Consider the following 19,239-nt stretch of genomic DNA (forward strand, 5'->3'; position numbering starts at 1 on the left):
GAGGTTTAGAACAATAATTATGACAGCTCTATAACAGCTCCATGTGACAAAAGGATATTAATATTGATCTGTCTGGCCTGCTTTACCTTGTTGAGGAAACCCTTTAGCACGCTAGCGGCTTTAACCGATAACGATCTGGGAATTCTTATCTGCTTCTCCAAAATTACTGCAAAGGAGGGAGAGAAAAAAATGAATGGAATATACTGAGACATTGAATTGTTTTTTGAAAGTATGCTTGTTGTCACGTACCTTGGAAAAGATAATCTTCTGTGTTTTGGTCTGGGTTATCAGAGCTGCCTACTATGTCAAAAGGTGACCTCCCAGCCATCATCTCAAACATCAGGACGCCCAGTGCCCACCAGTCCACACTAAAACCTGTAAAGAAAACATGCAAACACAAAGGTGAACATGTATCATCGTGAGCCTCTAAAATGGGAAGCTTAGCACTGACATAAACTCAAAAAAGTAGATACTAATAGCAATTAATGGATTAAGCACTCTGCACTAGCGCACATAGTTGTCAACTGAACGTCTTTGTGAAGAGGTTTGTCTGTGTGTGAACTGTGCTTACCGTAGTCTTCTCCTCTCAGAATCTCAGGTGCGATGTAATTTGGGGTTCCACAGAAAGTGCTGGTTGTGTCTCCTGGTCTCAGTCCCTCCTGCAAAAGTGATGAATATTGAAACCAAAGAAACACTCAGGTACACAATACGACAATTGCCTGAAATTTTTTTTTTTTTTTTTTTGAGAGAGCCAGTGGCTATATTTTAGAGTCTACAAACATGGGATTTCTATCAGATATCTCACAATATTAATGGTAGTAAATAAAATATGCATAATTTCTGCAAGTTATTTATTTTACATAATATTTACTAAAATAATCATAAAATAAAAATTTGAAAAGTAATATTTAAAACAAAGAGACTGGTGAACTAAACCATAAGGAGCCTTTAATATATAGCCTCTTTGCACTCAAGTGCACAAATAACTTGCCGGCAAAAATATTGACCATGTGTTGGGAAACATATCAAGCTTTTAGTAGATATATTTCTCATCTCAAATAACCTATTTTTGCTGCAGTCCAGCATGCAAAGACCGAGATGCCAGAAAGGGTGTCCTGTTTGTTCTCTTTATTTTACAAAAGCACAACATCTTGTTGATATTGTGTGCTTATATAAATAAAAATAGCTTCCACACTCTACACAAACTCTTGCATGTATAATAAAGTGCACCTAATAAAGCACATTTATCTAGGTTAACATTAGAGCAAACGGCCGTGTAAAGTTCCTACTACTCAAATGTTTCAATGATAAAGCCATATTTGAGGTTGATGAATGACAGGCAAACGTTTATATGATATTCAGCTATATTCTTGTCAGCAGATATGGCTTAATCAAAATGGCACTTAATCAACTGAGACAAGGAACATATTCAGACGTACCTTACACATGCCATAATCGGTGAGTTTGATGTGTCCCTCTGATTCCAGCAGAACATTGTCCAGCTTCAGGTCCCTGTAAATAATGCCACGCTCATGGAGGTAGTTCAAGGCAAGACTGATCTCTGCTGAGTAAAACCTGCCAGTAGAAAGAACAAGAGAAACAGTTAGTGACCTCATTTGTGTTTCTGTTCCTGTGGTGTTTCATTCAGACTGAAGTCAACTCCAACCCTGCTCAGGCTGTTCATTAACACTGAACCATGACTGATAGACAGCTCACATCCTCATACCTGGCATGCTCCTCTGGAAGTTTTCTCTGTCGCTGCATGTGGAACATTAGATCCCCTCCATTCACATATTCAATTACAAAGAATAGCCTGTGAAGGACAAGCATTAAATAATCATTAGTTTACACTAAACTGAAAGGCTCAACAAAAATAATGGGCTGAGGATCAATTAAATTTTTTTAATACCATTTATTCCTTGTCACTGCATCTTATACTTGTATGTATGAATAAAAAGAGTAAGTATGGACAGACCTGCTCTCTGTCTGGAAGCAGGAATGAAGTCCCACCAGGAAGGGATGGTTGGAAGCCTGCTCAAACACATGCTTTTCTGTTTGAACCCAGTCAATATCCTGAAAAACAAGAAAGAGAAGAACTAACACACACACATACACACAAAAATCAATCTCCCATTGAAAAGCAGAGCATTCTTTCTGTCAGTAGAGGAAACATTTGGAAGGACATTCAGGACTGTATCGAGTAGAAGCGCCTCACAAGGCTGAAAACTGATAGGTTTAAAAGATGGGGGCACTAGGTCTTTCCAAGGAGCTGATCCTGGATGTGAGGAGACTCACAATGGACAGATACAGAGTGAAAAACTAGGACCTTTCATTGACAGCCTGGTAAAAATATCTCTGACCGTGAGACTCACTTAAAGAAGCACTGCAGGGTCAGTAGAGCGCAGCTGCCATTATTGACCATTGGCTGCTGCTGTCAATTCATCACACAAGGCTTAAGTGCATCTAATCAACGTTAAATGCCCACTTCATCAACATCTAGTCATCTGTATGTGTACTTCAACACATCCTGGAAAGATTAGAGCCAAAGGCCACTCTTTGTTGGTTTTATTCTGCAGTCAAGACTCAAATAACTCAAGTTATTGAGTTGTTCAGTCATTTAGTTTGACAAGAAATATTTCAAGTTGTGAAGTGTCAAGAATGCTTTCAACCTGGAGCACAGAGTTAGGTGTGACAAGGTAGTCTGGGATGTGGTTCAACTTGGTATGGATGCAATCTGATTTATAGAATGAATTTATCTAATAATATATCAGGGGCATCTTTGCACATTCCCAATGTATGAAATGTGAAATGTCACCTCGTCATCGTTCACCAGCTCCTTCTTCACCACCTTCATGGCGTAGATGCGCTCTGTCTTTTTGAGACGCACCAGCAGCACCTTGGCGTAGCTGCCTCTGCCAATCACTCGGAGCAGGTCAAAGTCCTTTAGCCCCAAACTGGACACAGCCTTCCCGGAGTACCGACTGCCCACAGCCTGAGGGATGGACAAACAAAAATATTAAACCACCAACATACTTTATTTATATTTATATACACATTGTGTGGTGTAGACGATTTAAATGCTGTTATATGCCCCTACAATTCCAGATATGAGGACAAACAATGCCCCTGTAGGGGCTTCGTCTTACAGTCCCTCCAGAAAAACGTGATTATGTGATCAGCCAAAGGCAAATTTATTGCAATTGCAGATTTCAGTAAGCAAAATATGTGGGGCTAGCATGATTTCATAACACCTGTATTTTCGTTGCAAAAAATTCACATATATCTTAGCAGAAAGTTGAAAAAATGTGGCGTTTACTTTTCACACAAGTAAAGCGCCATTATTTTTCCCCCATTGCCATGGGAACCTAATGAAATTACGTGATAACGTGACGTGAACATCATCTGCAAACCCCGTGGCGAAACCAGGGTGAACCATGATGAAGCACTTTTTTGTTACAGAACAGTACCAAAAACTTACAGTTGTAAGTATATAAGTAGTATGTAAAATAATTTACGTTGCAGTAAGAGATTGCACTTTGTGCATTGGAAGCACTTCATTTAACAGATGTCTGTTTTGTATAGCTACCTCTTCAAAACAGGAAGCACACATTACATTTTTTTATATTTCATTTTTTCGTTTTTACAGAAGTTGTTGAATATTCCTTGTGTAAAGCTACAGAACTTGTTTGACTCAATGTTTTGTAAGTTTGAGCCATGTGTTAATTAAGGTCTGAAATAAAACAGAATGGGAACTTAAATATTCTGTGATATAGTATGCTTGCTTATCATAGGAATTAATAAGAAATCACTCTTTACATTAAGGTAGTAGCTTAGTGAGAACATGGTGTTGGGGGAATCATCTTTTTTCTCTTTTTCATCAAACTGCAGTTTTTGCAAGTTCCCGCAATTACAATCACATAAAATAGTAAAAATATCCTGCATATTCCATCGCATTTTTTAAGAAAACAAATTTTTGCCCGCAACCTTCACAATTTTTTTTTTTTTTTTCTGGAGGGGTCTTATATTTATATCATGTAACAATTTAGCAAGATCATATGTGACCCTGAATCACAAAACCAGTCATAAGTTGCACAGGTATATTTGTAGCAACAGCCAACAATACATTGTATGGGTCAAAATGATCAATTTTGCTTTTATGCCAAAATCATTAGTATATTAAAGTAAAGATTATGTTCCTTGAAGATAATTTGTACATTTCAAACAGTAAATTTATCAAAACTTAATTTTTGATTAGTAATATGCATTGCTAAGGACTTCATTTGGACAACTTTAAAAGCGATTTCCTAAATATTTAGATTTTTATGCAACCTCAGATTCCAGATTTTCAAATAGTTTTATCACAGACAAATATTGTCCTACCCTAAAAAAAACATTAATCAATGGAAAGCCTATTTATTCAGCCTTCAGACGATGTATAAATCTCAATTTAAAAAAAAAAATCGTCCCTTTATGATTGGTTTCGGGGGACAGGGTCACATATAAGCACATAAAATAAAAAGGTTTTCCCCCTGAATATCTACACAATTGCAAATGGAATGCTGGTTTTATACAACAGTTAAATAAACAAAGTAGTAATTTTTGTGTTACATTTTAGACTCAATTTCACACAATTGTTGTTTCTCCAAATAAAGCCACAGCAGAACCGTTGTAGATCTCCAAACAAACACAATGGTGTTTTGTTACCGATTTGTTACTTTTTTTTTTTAAGAATGAAGTAAACTAATGATTCAGCGACCCGTTTATAAAGACAGTCACTAGATTCATTTTTAATCAGTGGTTTGAGGGAAATTGTTATAAGGAATCACTGAATGACTCCCTCATTAACAAAGTGACTTACCGCGACCTACTGGCAGTTTTAGTTTCATATTTACAGTATCATTTCATTTTTTTATAACTTCAATGTTATTGGTATATTATAGCATTGAAAGTTTGTGTGTTATCAATTCTATGTTGAATAAAAATATTTATTTTTAAAGCTACTTTTTTGCAATTTCTATGTAATGGTTTTCTCACTTATCACAATAAAACTTGTAATTGATCTTTTGTCAGAAATTTCAGCCCAAATTGATGAGTTAATCTGCGATTAAAAATGTTAATCGCTCGACAGTCCTGATATTTATATAAATAATCAATCTCCTCTCTCTGGTTTATATATCTTCCCTGTCCTTTCCATCTGTAAGATTTCCCATGACTGCGACAGAGCTACAGGAGCATGTGCCCTTAATCAGATTCTAATGACCCTGATAGAAGGTTACTTTATTAGCTCCACTAAAGGAAATCAATACAACCCAAATGAACCTTGTCCACACCCCATCCCTTTCCCTTAGTGACATCTTCAGCCTGATCATCTATCTGGTAATGGACTGCTGAAAGCTCATGTAATCAAACCAAACATTCATAATGGTGCCATTTACACCTGCTACTAACATTTATTTTGATGTGGAGGTTTGATTGTTCATACCGCATTGAAAAAACACATCTGTGTTCATTGCAATTGTAGTGTAAATGCTTATCGGCCATGGAGCATCTGAGAGATCATCAAACATGCAAGTGACGAGCTAAAGATAAAAAAGAACACCCTATTCAGCCATTCAGTACAACTATAAAATAATAACATCAACAACAACTGGTATTATTCAAAGTAATACTTTACTACTAATAAATTATAAACAATTTACAATTTAGTGTTGTCACAGTACCAAAATTTCAGTATTTGGTACAAATACCAGTGAAAACCCACGGTTCTCTGTACCAATTTTGTTACTAAAGCAAAAACAAAAACATGCTCATTAAAAAAACTGGACTATACTTTAATTTAATCCAAACTGTGTACATATTTAATTTTAAAAGGCTTTTGAAATTTAAAGCCAAGAATAACTACTATGTTAGCTAAAAAGAAATTTAAAAAAAAGCCCAGAACTGCTTTTCTGACTGATATGACAAAACAATGTTAACCATTTGTACATTCTCTAACATGCATATTAGCATTAGCCACGCATATGCTAACAATGAACTACTCTTATAAAAGTGTTCATTTCAATCCGACATTCAAATTCAAATATTTTATAAAATTAATAAAAACTCTGTGTTTCCCACAGACTCGCACTATTTGTGGTGCCATAACTAATTATCTGCCAGTAGGAGGCGCTTGTAGAGCGGGAGAGTGAGAGGTTTCTCCGGTAACGGTAGTAAAAATAAAAAAAAAGCTCTGAGCCTGTGCTTACAAACGCTGCTCAAACATTACAGGCAAGATGAAATGAAAATAACATCCCATCATTTTCTGAAGACAGTCGGTTTCCACTGTCCAATTTTCCAATACAGCGATATAAAAACACCTGCACCTGGGTCCCGTTCTTCGTACGTCGCTTATTACATCCGAGATCAAATGACACATCCAAGATGATATCATCGTCCTAATCATGATCCGGCTAATTGGGTTCTTCGAACACACCTGTATGTGTATGATTAGTATCGCTGGATTGAGTTATCTGAGATAATTGCGTGTTTATGTGTTGGCTTAAAAGGGGATATGTATCGATACTCGAAACCATGATCAGCAGTGCAGCGATTGGCTGGTGGCAAGACAGCAATGTAATGACGTCATATAATTTAAAATGACACCCGACGAAAAACTTGACAAATTTCTGGACTTTAATAAGGAAACAGCCAAGCAAACAAAACTACATAAATGTTATAATAGATACATGAAACAGATAATAGATACATGTTTTTATTTTATTAGATTTTTTTTTTACGATTCCCAATTATTTAGATTCGCAATTTATAATAGTTGTGCAGTCTTTACATTTTTATTTCAATGTAGAAATTATCTATTCATTTCACTTTATATTTGGACAGATTTGTTACGTGACAGCATTAATGAAAGTTTCTAAAGGGTCAATATCATGTTATTTGCATCTCCTGCGCTCCATCAAGCCACTCTTATAATAGCAGTCATCACTCAAAATAATGCACGACTCTATTATCTGTATAGCATGTGTGTAAGACTCTAATACAATTATGAAGTAATAATTTTAATGACAAATAAATATTTCAGTGAGTAAAACTGGCTGTCTCTATATGTCGGTTATGGACTACACAGCATTTTTATATTATTTAAAAATAAATTTTTAAATGATTAGTATTTTAAATTATTGTCCCTGGATCAGTACGATACTCTTGTAATAATGTAGCGGTGCTAGCAGACATATTTTGAGTATCAGTTCTGGTTGAAAAGAAGCGATCTAATCCTGTTTACATGAAATAAGCTTACGGACCTGTTGCTATGACAGCAGCTCCGGGATGAGCTTCGAAGAACCAAATGATCCAAGATCACATCAAATCGTCAACATTCAAATCCAGCTAACTGAGTTAGCGACATACGAAGAACAGGCTCCTGGTTTCAGCTTTGACACGTGCAGTGCTCATGTTTATTCGCCCTTTGGAAAAGCTATTTGTGGCAGTCAGTTTTGATATTGTGGTGGCCTCCACACATAAACTCATGTATGGGAAACACAGTTAAACCTGCTTAAACTCTTTCATTTGATATGGGTGTCTGTCTTTAAAGTGTTTTGTTAGTTTGATGTTTCCTCATTTTGATGTCGCCATGTCTTGGTGCTTTTATGAAGAGAGCGCATCTGCACACCTTTTAGAGAAAGACCCGAATACTTGGTGCCCCCCGGTAATTAAAAAAACCTGGTACCATAACATTTTCATTTTTTTTGTACCGACTTGATAACAAAGTTAAGTTCTTTTGATAACAATAGTACAATTGTATGAAATGAAACGATAAAAATTATATTAATAATAATAATAATAATCATCATTATTATTATTATTATTTTATTTTACAGAAGAGTAAAATTACAATACTAATATTTATGGTTGTCTGTCCGACTTTGATTTCAAACTTTAAACTATAGAGATTTTATTCTGGTATAAAACTGCAGCGAGACTGTAAAGCTTCCCTTTTGTTGACAACAGATTTAAAAACAAAAGGGGAAGATGGCTGGCTTGTCACATTTTCAATGCACTTTAAAAGCGACTTTAAGCTCACAGTACTTGCAGAGATGGAGTTTGTGTGAATGGATCAACTGAGATGGATGTTAAAGCCAGGAGTAAACAAGGCCTTAAATGTCTTACCTCATGCTCCTCTCCCTCATGATTGATACTTTCTGTTGAGTTCTTTTTGTCTAGAATTAGAAAACAACAATGAGAAACAGGGAAAAGTCATCACTCAGCGGCCTCTGAGCATTATTCATTAATATACACTCACAAAAAAACTAATTCACAAACCTCTAAGCAAACCAGGCACTTTGATAAATAAAGCACTTTGAAAAAACAGGGGGATTGAAATTTATCTGACCAGCACTGTAACTAAAGCCATGAGCTGTTCACGTCATTAATTCCAACAAACAAGCTTAATCTTGTGAGAAGACTCATGCCTGTAGGCTGCTCACTGCATCAATCTGTTTCAGTGCAAGCACATGCCTAATTACTAAAGGGAAACATCGGCTTAGCCCATCCAGTCATTTAAAACCCCTCAAGATGAAAATCAGTGGCATCAATGAGCCACTATAGATCTTAGTGAATCAGTTTAGTCACTTAATGAATGCAATAACTCAGATGAACACTGTTTAACACCTCTGCATTACAAGTTACTTTTTAGTTAGTGGCTTTGCTAACAAAACACAAGGCGAGTTTATCTGCTTGACTTTGAATTTTTGCAAATGGATCTCTGGGTAGAATGTTTATGTAGTTACCAGGTTATCATGGGCATCAGAAATTCTGAAATTGATTTTTAAAAAGGTCCAGAAGGTTGATTATTATGTGACCTCAGGAAGAATTTTTTATTTTTTTTACTCAGATGGAAAAGCCTTAAAAGGAAATTATTTTTGAAATCTGATTGCAAGTATAATTGAAAATCTCAAAAGCACATTCTTTCTTGAAAATTGATTTTATCAGTATTAGTCTGCTAATCAAGCCCAAAGAAGCAAGGAAAATGTAATAAACACGCTTGATAGATATATAATGACAAGTGCATGTGAAGTGCTTGACAAAAATAGATGAGAGAGAAATAGATTATAGTACCTTGGTCAGCGTGCTCTGATGGAGTGGACCCTGGATCGATTCTTCCAATCATCGGGTCCTAGAAAAATTGTAGGAAGGTCAAAAATAAATACAGATTGTAATTCAGTGTTATTAGCCGAAAACTGCATGTCCAACATGTAGTTCTATATGAAAACTGAACATTTAAAAGTTTTCCATTCCTTGCATGTCTATTTATTAAATATCTGGCATATCTGATTACACATTTACTTACCATTAAGAATGTCTAATTGATTTGATATTTAAATTTATTTACATTTACATTTATTCATTTAGCAGACGCTTTTATACAAAGCGATTTACAATGTCTCACCTGTATTACCTGTCTACCACACTCCATTGTGACCAGTTTATGACATTTCTTATGGACCAGCAGTTTACAGTTTATGCACTTGTATCCCTGCCTGCCCAGGCCCCAGATACGATCTGTGCAGATGGCACAATGAGCACGCTGTACACAACAGAAAGCACAGGAACAGGAACAATTAACTATACTGAAGGCATGTGCATATAATTCAGACAAATTAATTAACAGAAATAAAAGAGAGCATGTTTGTACCCTGTTAAAACGTTTGGCCTGAAATGCATGTCCATTGGCATAGTAGAGTTTCCTCCAGCGCCTAGCTCCGCGACGGTATATGGACTCTGATTATGACAGTAAGGCATACATTAAACTTACTAATTCCCATCATTACAACCTAATGCATGCTTTCCAGCAATTTAAACTGTAAAAAAAAAAAACACATTACGATCTAAATGACCACAAATGACAAAATGCACATACTGTCTTCTCCAGGACAGGGCATGCCAGGCTTCTCAGGAATACAAGGAAACACTGTGGAGAGAGAGAGACTGTGAAAAAAAAAACACTGACAAACATTTCCAGCATGACCTCTCTGTGACCTCTCCTCATTTGACAGCCATAAGGACTTTGGGGTCAAGAAACAGAGTCTGTCCAGGCCCGCGAGGTCAGCTGGTGTGGAGAGTGGCTATTGACAAACAGTCGGTTGGGGTCTTTTTCTGAAAGCCCTTGTGGCCAGACATCTCCTCCTCAGCATGACTAATTAACTCACACAGCAGGCAGAACAATGTATCTCTGTCAATCACACCCTGAATCCTATCTCTCCTGTGCACTAATGATCTATGGACCTGTATAATGCTGTAGGGTTTGTTATAAAAAATAAATACATGTACCCAAGCCAGAACATCAAAATGTGGAGCTTGGTCTAAGCTCATTAGCAGGGGCCTGCTACACTGCGTGTCACATGTCATGCTTCAAAGGACATGGCTGTTATGACTCTAAGGCAGTGTCTGATGTGACAAGTTTCCAGCGACAAGCTGAATGCAAAACTACTGTGCAATGTGACACAAAATTAGAAGATATTTGATGTTTAAATGTACAAAATTTGGACTAGCATAATACTGCTGAAATGGAATCCAGGTGGCCAGCAATGCAGATTAGTGTCTGTGACCATTTAACAGCAAAAACCTGCTATTTAAATAAGAAGTTTGTTTGTCGCCTTTTCAGCGTCTGTGGTCTCTATATAAGGACTCTCCATGTGAACATCTCTAGTGCTGCTCTTACAGTTCAAGTCATAACCCTCTCACCATAAAAACTATTTTCAGATAAACAGAAATTTAAAGGTCTTCATTACAACCCTCCACAATAAAAGTTTAATTTACTCTGAAGAAATCAAGGAGAGAAATATATTACTAATGTACAGTAGAATGTGCTTTTCATATTAAAATATTATTTCAAAATGTTTAATATTTTAATAAAAACATCAAACCTGTCTGCAGCAAATTGCCTACTTAGAAATGAGGTATTAGTCTGATTGAATTTCTTTACAATAAAAAAAAATAAACTTACAAAAAAAATATATACATTAATTTAAGAATGTTTTGATACTAAATTTGTATTAAATCAAAAATGAATGCAGAAATTTCAAAAAAACAACAGTGAACTTCTGAAATAAAACATTCACAAGCCACTACTGTCATAAACATTTCATTCAATTATTAAATTGTCAAAAGTTTAATTAATTAAATTGATTAGACATCCCTTTTGCTTATTAACAGAATTTGGAAAAAACTAAAAAGTATTTCATAGGACCCTGTTTGTCGCTTTTTCAAATCACATCTGCTTAAGACATGGTGTAAGGCTTCATCCGTCATAATTCTTTCAAGAATCTATAGAACGACACAGAGCACAAAATCATACGTAGCCCACCGACATCAAAAGCCAAATCCCAGCATACCGTGAATAATGAGCTCCGAGTCTTTGTTGAGTTCATAGAGACGTAAGGCCTCCTCCAGCTCCAGTTGAGAAGAAACGGTGCACGGATCCCCTACAATGACAAGCACAGTGAAAACTTTACCAAGACATCAGTATAAGCGACATAACTGACACTGCAAAGAGAAACAGAGAGAGTGAGAGAAATAAAGCACGACTGAGCAAGAGGCAAGAAACAAGCCCCTGCTTGTGATTCTACTGATATTGGGAAAACATAAAGCAAAAACCAGTTTTTGACCACGAATTGGTAACAGGGTCTGTGGTGTTGTCCGAAGCTGATGTCAATCCTGTTGTCATCTTAAGAGCAGCCTGTGGCACCATGTAGACATCACAGTGGAGGCAATGAGTGACAGCGGGCATCGATGCCAAGGCTTGTGCAGACAGACGGGATCAGCTATGCTAATGAGCAGCGTGACTCTGGGCTCAGCGTGCAAGGATGAAGATTTTGGTATTTAAATGAACGTTCTCCCATCACCACTTCCCATCTCGCATGACTAATGCAGCAGTTAATCATCGCACACAGTCAATCTATCCAGAGTAAAACCTGCTCCCTGCTGTGCGCTGCGTTCATATCCACTTCATTCCTCATGTAAAATCCATCCTTTTTATTCCTGCCAGAGTCCAGGGTAATTTTGACACTCTAATGCAATCTACCAAAAGTGGGTTCATTTGTCATATATAAAACCCTGGTGCAAATGAAGCAGACGTTTCAATAGAATGGCAGGGGGAAGCTTGTTGCTATGGTGACAGCTAGAAAAACAGAATGAGAGGCCACATTTAATCCTGGTATTAGCATCTGTCTCAGGGGATCTGATCACAGGTGGACAACACCAAATATAGTTTCAAATAGAGTCCACAATATTTTTTGTCATTACTCAAACCACAAATGGAGGTATTTAGAAATGAAAATGACCATACTGCTTTAATAATGTAAATGCTGATGCGCCTCGGACAGTGTTTCTCATTGCCACGCTCCCAAAGATCTGATTTGTGGCTCGCATGGCAGTAAATAATACGATGATCATGCAATCAATACAGATATTTCATAAAAACAAACAAGCAGGGCTATAATATAACCCATTAAAAACTTACACTGTCCCTACACCAGACACAAGTGGTGTGATGCGACAAAAGACAGTAGAAACCATTATAAGTTATAACAACTCAAGAAAAAAAGAAAGGTAGGAAATAAAGATTATAAGCAAAAATGGGCACTCATTGGTTTAAGCCCTGTGTATAGTCAAGAAATCAAATCAGAGTCTCGCTTTAACAAAATCTGATCACAAGGGGCGACAGCAAATATTCTCAGATCACCAGGGACAGATGTTAATACCAGCTGTCAATAATGCCAGAGAGAGTTAAGAAACACAAATGACACACAAAAGACGAACCTTCTTCATCAATCCATTTCATGGTGAAGAGCTGGTCATTGTCCATGGCGCACATGTCCCGCACCTCACTGCACAGCCCCTCATAGGAGATGGAGGGATCGAAATGTGTGATCATGATGTCCCTAAAACAGAAAAAAAAGGTGATATTAATTTAGAGTTTATTTCAATAATATTCTGTATTTTATTTAAGCTTATCATACATTTCTGGAGATATTCTGTAACCTTTTGTTTGGTAACTCTACATTTATTCAAAACACTATCCGCCGTTGTTAAAAGACCAAAAGATGAATACAGTACAGCAGGGAGTATAATTTGGTGAGTTTCTGGGAAGCAGTGTTGTATTACTAGCATATTCCCATAGTAGGATGCACACTAGCAGTTTCTTTCCCTCTGTTGGCTATTGTGTTCACACTGTTTTGGTTAATTATTGACAGCAGGGGAGTCCTTCCTGTCTACAAGCCAATGCGCTGACCAGCACATGCCTTCAGGTGGCCGCTGAGACTAGTGGAAGTGCACACACCACTTTATGACACAAAAAACGCAATCGTTCGCGATAACGACATAATCAGTGAACTACGGCTCCGTGTAGTAAATGCTGCTCCATCTGAGAGCACGTAAAAATACCACATTTAATAAAATGTTTTAATCCAAATTCACTTCATAACGTCATTTGAGTGTTTGAAATAAATTCTTCTGTGAGATGAGGTGGCTTCTTAAACAGATTAATGCATTTTCAATTTCATTGTATTCTAAACAGTGACAATGGCTATGTCGATTAGCATTTCATTACAGAAATACTATATTATGATGAAAATTATAATAAGAGGAAGAACTCAGATAAAACATTTATTGCCGTAGTCATGTGTTTATTAGTCACTTTGAATCAATGAAAGCAGTTAAATCTGATGTTTATTCAGCTGCAGCGATTTCCTGGATTCTTCTTCAGGGCATATTTGGATTTTCAGCACAAAAGCTCCCTCTGGCCTTTCGATGGAGTTTTACTACTGATCACAGAACTGTGCTTCACTGAAAGATACGCATGACAATAGCTAGCTTCTGCCTAGTCATGATATTTTGCCTTTGCGATTTATTTTTTGATTAATTGTGCAGCCCTAAAACATTCTATAAGCTCTGCATCAGTAAACTGTGCTTTAGTTAATTTTTACAGAGTGATAAACATCCTAATATTATTGCTTTCTACAAACGATATAAAATTACTCTGGCACATAATACACTGTATCCACTCTCTTAGCATGAACAGACACAGCCTGCGAGAGCTTTGCGTCACTGCAAGGAGGTGGTGAAGCCACATTCCTCCGTAGGGCATACATGGATTGGCTCACACTCCCTTTAATAAAAGCACAATGAACAAACATTCATTCCCACTGTCAAATAGGACTTACAAGAATATCACACACAATTTCCTGAACATGGAGGTGTAAACAAGCTCATGGACACTAAAGTCAATGTGAAAAATACACAAGGAATTTAAAGCAAACAATGGGTGAATTAAAGGAATAGTTCAAGCAAAAATGAAAATTCCTTCATCGACTACTCATGTCATTCCAAACCTATATGGCTTTTTCTTTTTTCTCTGGAACATAAAAGAAGATATTCCAAGAAATTTCTCAGGGTTTTATCAGAATTCTACTGATCTGAAAACAGACAAACATGAATGTTGGAGTTTAACTGTCTCAATTACAATAATTTTGAGTTTTTGAAATTAATAGTAGGCATTTCTATGTATTAGCTTTGAGAAAAAAACTTCTTAAACTTTTAACAGCCTTTACAATGTAGAGAAAAATAAAGTAAATCAGGAAACTATATGAGGTAAAACAAATACAGTGTATGAGTGGACATTCTCTTGATTTATGACATTCAAAAAAAAATTTTTGCAACTGAGAACAACTGTGTGATTAATAATCAAGATTTAAATTTTTGTGAAAAATATTTAGTGGTCGACCAATATATCACCAAGGCAGATATATTAGCTGATATTTACCATTTTTCAAATATCGGCATCGGCCAATAAGTTTTTCTGCTTGATGGATGCTAGCACGCGCCAGACTTTAATTTTACATAGTAAATAGTGCTCACACTCTCTCTCTTGTTTACTGTCGTCGTTAACAGTTCTGTATAATACAGATAGAAGTCTGTCTAATAATCAGATAGAACGGTTAAAGGAATTAATGTATACAGAAGGTATTATAACGACTGTTTTTTTATTAGACCTATTAGTAATAGAAAGGCAAACATTATAATACTTGCTCATTTGCTGTCAAAATTACGTAAATATGCATTTAAGTAATTTAAACAAATCTTTGAATGACTAATGAAATTTAATTTCACAAACCTTGCAAACTCAGTCAAATCCAGCAGTGAGATCTTGTGTAGTGAGCATTTTTATCCAGCATGATCGCGTGTGACGGTCGCTCCGTGTGAACTGAATGCTTAAAATTTACATTTTTAATTTCAAATTATGCTGTGCTTTATGCATTTTCCCACTGTCATATTCCTGTCATTTTATCTGTGTGCTCCATGGGTTACCCTTGCTTTATTTGAAATATATAATTCCCATTGCACACAAACTTCCCAGAATATTGAGTGTCTTTTTGGTTTCACTGTTTACTTCCTTTTTAGTTATATTTTTATTAATATTTATATTTATTATTTATTTATTTATGAAAAATACTTTGTCATCTAATGTATAAGTATGTTTATTTTACAAATTTATTTTTTAATCCACTGTCAAAGTTTTTGAATTTCTTATATATTAATAATAATTTATTTTTATAAACTATATCGGTATTCGGCCCCACTGCTCCAAGATATCAGCATCGGCAGTCAAAAAACACATATGGGTAGACCACTAATAATAATAACAGTTACTGATATTGCACAGCCCTGTCCCAGAAGAAAGAAAGTCATAAAGGTTTGGAATGACCTGAGGATAGGTAAATAATTTTCAGCTTTGGTGACCTATCTTTTTAAGTCAGATGACCATGACATCAGGAAGACACATAAAGACATAAAGTAACATCTCTTCTGTATTTGACATAAAAAAAAAATCAGATATGAGTTGAAATATAGGTCAAATCACCTTAAAGACATGCAACACATGAGAAAGACCAAAATAAAACACAGCTGAGTGACAGAAAGAGAAGCAGAGAAAAAAAAAAGAGAAGGATAAAAGCTGTGAATTTCATCTTTGCCAGGCTTCAGGGGCTTTCATACAGAAGATAAAAGCTGCATTGAGTAAGACGTCCTTCACTCTATTCAAGACTTCACTGCATTCAGGCAGAAACCTGCCATTAAGGCCTCCATACACCAAAGGAACAACCTCTGATCGCTCCATCGTGGCCATAATAGAGGTTGATACAGAATAAGGGCACTGAAATTGGTTCAAAGACTGGCTAAAATGACCTACTGAAAAACAACAGAAACCAAAGGGAACAAACACACAGGAACAAATGGAGGGTTTCAAATCTGTCCACACCCAGGAATTCAATGCTGCTATTTTTATAAGGCATGAGCAATCAATTCACGCTCTCCACAGAGCTTTTCTTCAAACCCAAAACAAAGTCAAATGTGGGATGATAGGTTTCCTTGAAGATGTTCAACATCACTGAGGCCAGTTCAGATACACTTATGGCAATGGACCGGTCGATTCCCTATAATAATAAAATTATTTTATTTATATATTTTTTATATTTATTACTACTACTGTTTTCTTTAGCAACTGGCTGAAACTGATTGAATCACCAAGACAGCTGCACACATACAATAGCGCTCATGCCGAGTGTAAATAGATCAGTCTCCAACAGGTCTGGCAAAAGATACTTGTCATACAAGTTTTTCAAGTGCATGACAAGCACACGCGTCATCCTGAAAAGAAATCTGACTGAAATCAGTTAAGCATAAATGTGCTCCTTTATGCACCTTAAAGTTATATATTTTCATAACAAGAATTGTTTCCCGCACAGTAAGAGGAATAAGAAGCAAATTCACAGCTAACAATTCACTGATAAAGTAGTTTATAAATAGATCTGTCATAATATTACATAATATGATGATCAACATATAGTGTTCGTAACACATGAACAAACTGTCTACATATATCATATGATGAATTTCATCACAGCTATACGTGATTGTAGTTTTCCCTTAATTATACAGTTATACAGAAGCACCTAAATGTGAAAGAGAACAGGTAGACATATCGAGTTCTGAAAACATCACAACATAAGCTATAATTATCTTAACTCTAAAATAATACAAACTTATAATCAGTATGTTTGCGTATCCTATTATGAGACGGGAAGAAAGACCAACTATAGAGGAAGAAATTAATGAACGGCTGTTTAACTGGAGATGGTTTCACCTGACAACTTCATCAGAGTTTTGTTTGGGGCTTAGCTGACTCTGCCTGCTAGCTGGCTAATCATTTATTTGTGTAACTTATATCCCGAAACCACAAAATTAAGAGGTCAAGATAAGAGTGTAAGTGTATCAAAACATCTAAAGGGACAGCACCGAGTCTCGCTGGTTACTCACCCTCTGTAGTAAGCTTTTACCCGGACCTGGTGCGGGTTTTCTCCGGGGTGGGACATGGTGCTGTCCCGCAGCGTGGGCATTATGAACTCCCCGTACTCCGGCTAGCGAGCTAACTTAGCTAATGAAGCTAGCCCGCTGTCGTCTGACGAGAAGGAAAATAAACAACCGGAATTAGAAAACTGGACCTATTCCTTGATCCAAAATAGTGTTGACTCCGGCGGTAGAATCAGTCTGTCTGAAATATTATTACTCAAGTTCTGACAGAAATTATTAGGACTAGTAAAACTTCAGTGTCTGACGGGAAACACTCCCTTCTCTCGCTCAGGCCTCGAGACGGAATGATCCAAACAGCGGAATGTGGAGGGGAGGGGTGAGGGGATTTCCGACAAAAACGTATTATTACACATTATTACTTACTGTAAGCATCACAAAAATAATTTGCCTACACAGTTTAGAGAAGGTGAAATATTAAACGTCCGCAATACGATTAATGTTGGATGTATTTTATATTTATGTTCAAATGAGTTGGGTTGGATGGAAGCGTCGGTGGCATTCCGATTATACCACACAGATCTGAAGAGGGGGAGAAGAGCAACTCGCATCCTTTTACCCAGCTTTTACAAGTCTAGAAACCAGAGATTCAGAGAGATTAGAAATTCATGAGGAATTTAAACGAATCTAACTGGTACCGATTCCTCTTTAAGATTTTTCTACTAATTTTGAAGAAGAAATATTTGGGGGAAATGCAATTCAAAGATTTCATTAGAACAGATATAGCCTACAAAACCAGGAAAAAGTAATACAATAAAAATATGTTTAATGACTTTTGAAATGCTGAATAAGTGTAGTCCTTCAAACTAGCACTCTCTATTCTACTTCTATTCTTCTAACACTTGTTTTCTTTAAAAAGAAAAATAGCCGCTCTAAACAGCTATTTACTTAAAAAAATTAAGGTAACAATATTAAACATAATATTTTTGAGTAGTTTTTCAGGCTTGATTTTATAATGGAATCTACCTGAATAAATCAGGTGGAATCTCCTAAATTAATACATCTATGACCCAACGAATTAAATATAATTAGGGAAATGTTCTCATTTATTTTAAGTTTATTCTCAAAAGTCTGTGATTTTAAATGAGGTCTGTTTTTATTCTGTTATTTTATACATTTACAAGACTGTATACAGCCAATCAGCTTAAGTAGGAAACTACTTGAGAAATGCTGGAAGGTACTTCACTAGCAAAGCTACTGCTCAATGGGAACTAACAATAACCTCTAAAATAAAACTGCAAAATTCAGCTAATTCTCTTAAAATAATTAGGCAGCCTTCTTTCCTTAATTATTTTGATTAATTTAATCAGTTCCCCAATTCAAGCACCAAACTGAAAAAGTCTCCTTAAAAAATGAGAAAAACTTGTTTTATTAGTAAAAAGTCCTCATTATTTTCTATGCAACATTGAATCACAATTTCCTGAATGAAATCCACACATTATTTTTTACAGTGTAGCATTCTCCTTTTCTTTTCTACTTGTTTTCTTTGTATTTTTTATTAAAATGGCCCCCTAGTATTCTCTATTCTTTTTCTATTGTTGTGACTTGTTTTATTTTTATTTTAAAAATCCTCTAACACTAGCGTTGCCTATTCTTTTCTGTTTTCTTTTTATTTATTATAGGCATATATTTTTAAAAAAACGTGCTACATGTACGGCTAACCTTTCTAATCATTTACATATTATTCATTTTTTGTTGGGTTTGATTGCTTGTATTGTCCTTATGTCGCTTTGAAAAAAAGCATCTGCTAAATGACTAAAATGTAATGTAAAATGTACACAGTACATGCACAGTAAACTAGCGAGCCATGAAGTAAAAACG

General features: G+C 36.0%; 1 protein-coding gene across 1 annotated transcript; it reads right to left on the reverse strand.

The window, feature by feature from the left end:
- Positions 1–17: 17 nt before the first annotated feature.
- On the reverse strand, positions 18–17,714 carry LOC127950640 (protein kinase C iota type). The gene is made up of 15 exons (XM_052547800.1): positions 17,368–17,714; positions 12,814–12,935; positions 11,388–11,477; positions 9,914–9,964; positions 9,689–9,774; positions 9,443–9,580; positions 9,112–9,169; positions 8,164–8,213; positions 2,816–2,992; positions 1,976–2,073; positions 1,727–1,813; positions 1,440–1,575; positions 572–659; positions 250–375; positions 18–166 (listed from the first exon to the last, which is right to left on the reverse strand). Exons 1-15 carry the CDS (start codon positions 17,445–17,447, stop codon positions 18–20), a joined length of 1,536 nt encoding a protein of 511 aa, XP_052403760.1. The 5' UTR covers positions 17,448–17,714.
- Between the last annotated feature and the right edge of the window lie 1,525 nt (positions 17,715–19,239).

The sequence above is a fragment of the Carassius gibelio genome, chromosome B2, assembly GCF_023724105.1.
Source record: "Carassius gibelio isolate Cgi1373 ecotype wild population from Czech Republic chromosome B2, carGib1.2-hapl.c, whole genome shotgun sequence".
Taxonomy (NCBI): Eukaryota; Metazoa; Chordata; class Actinopteri; order Cypriniformes; family Cyprinidae; genus Carassius; species Carassius gibelio.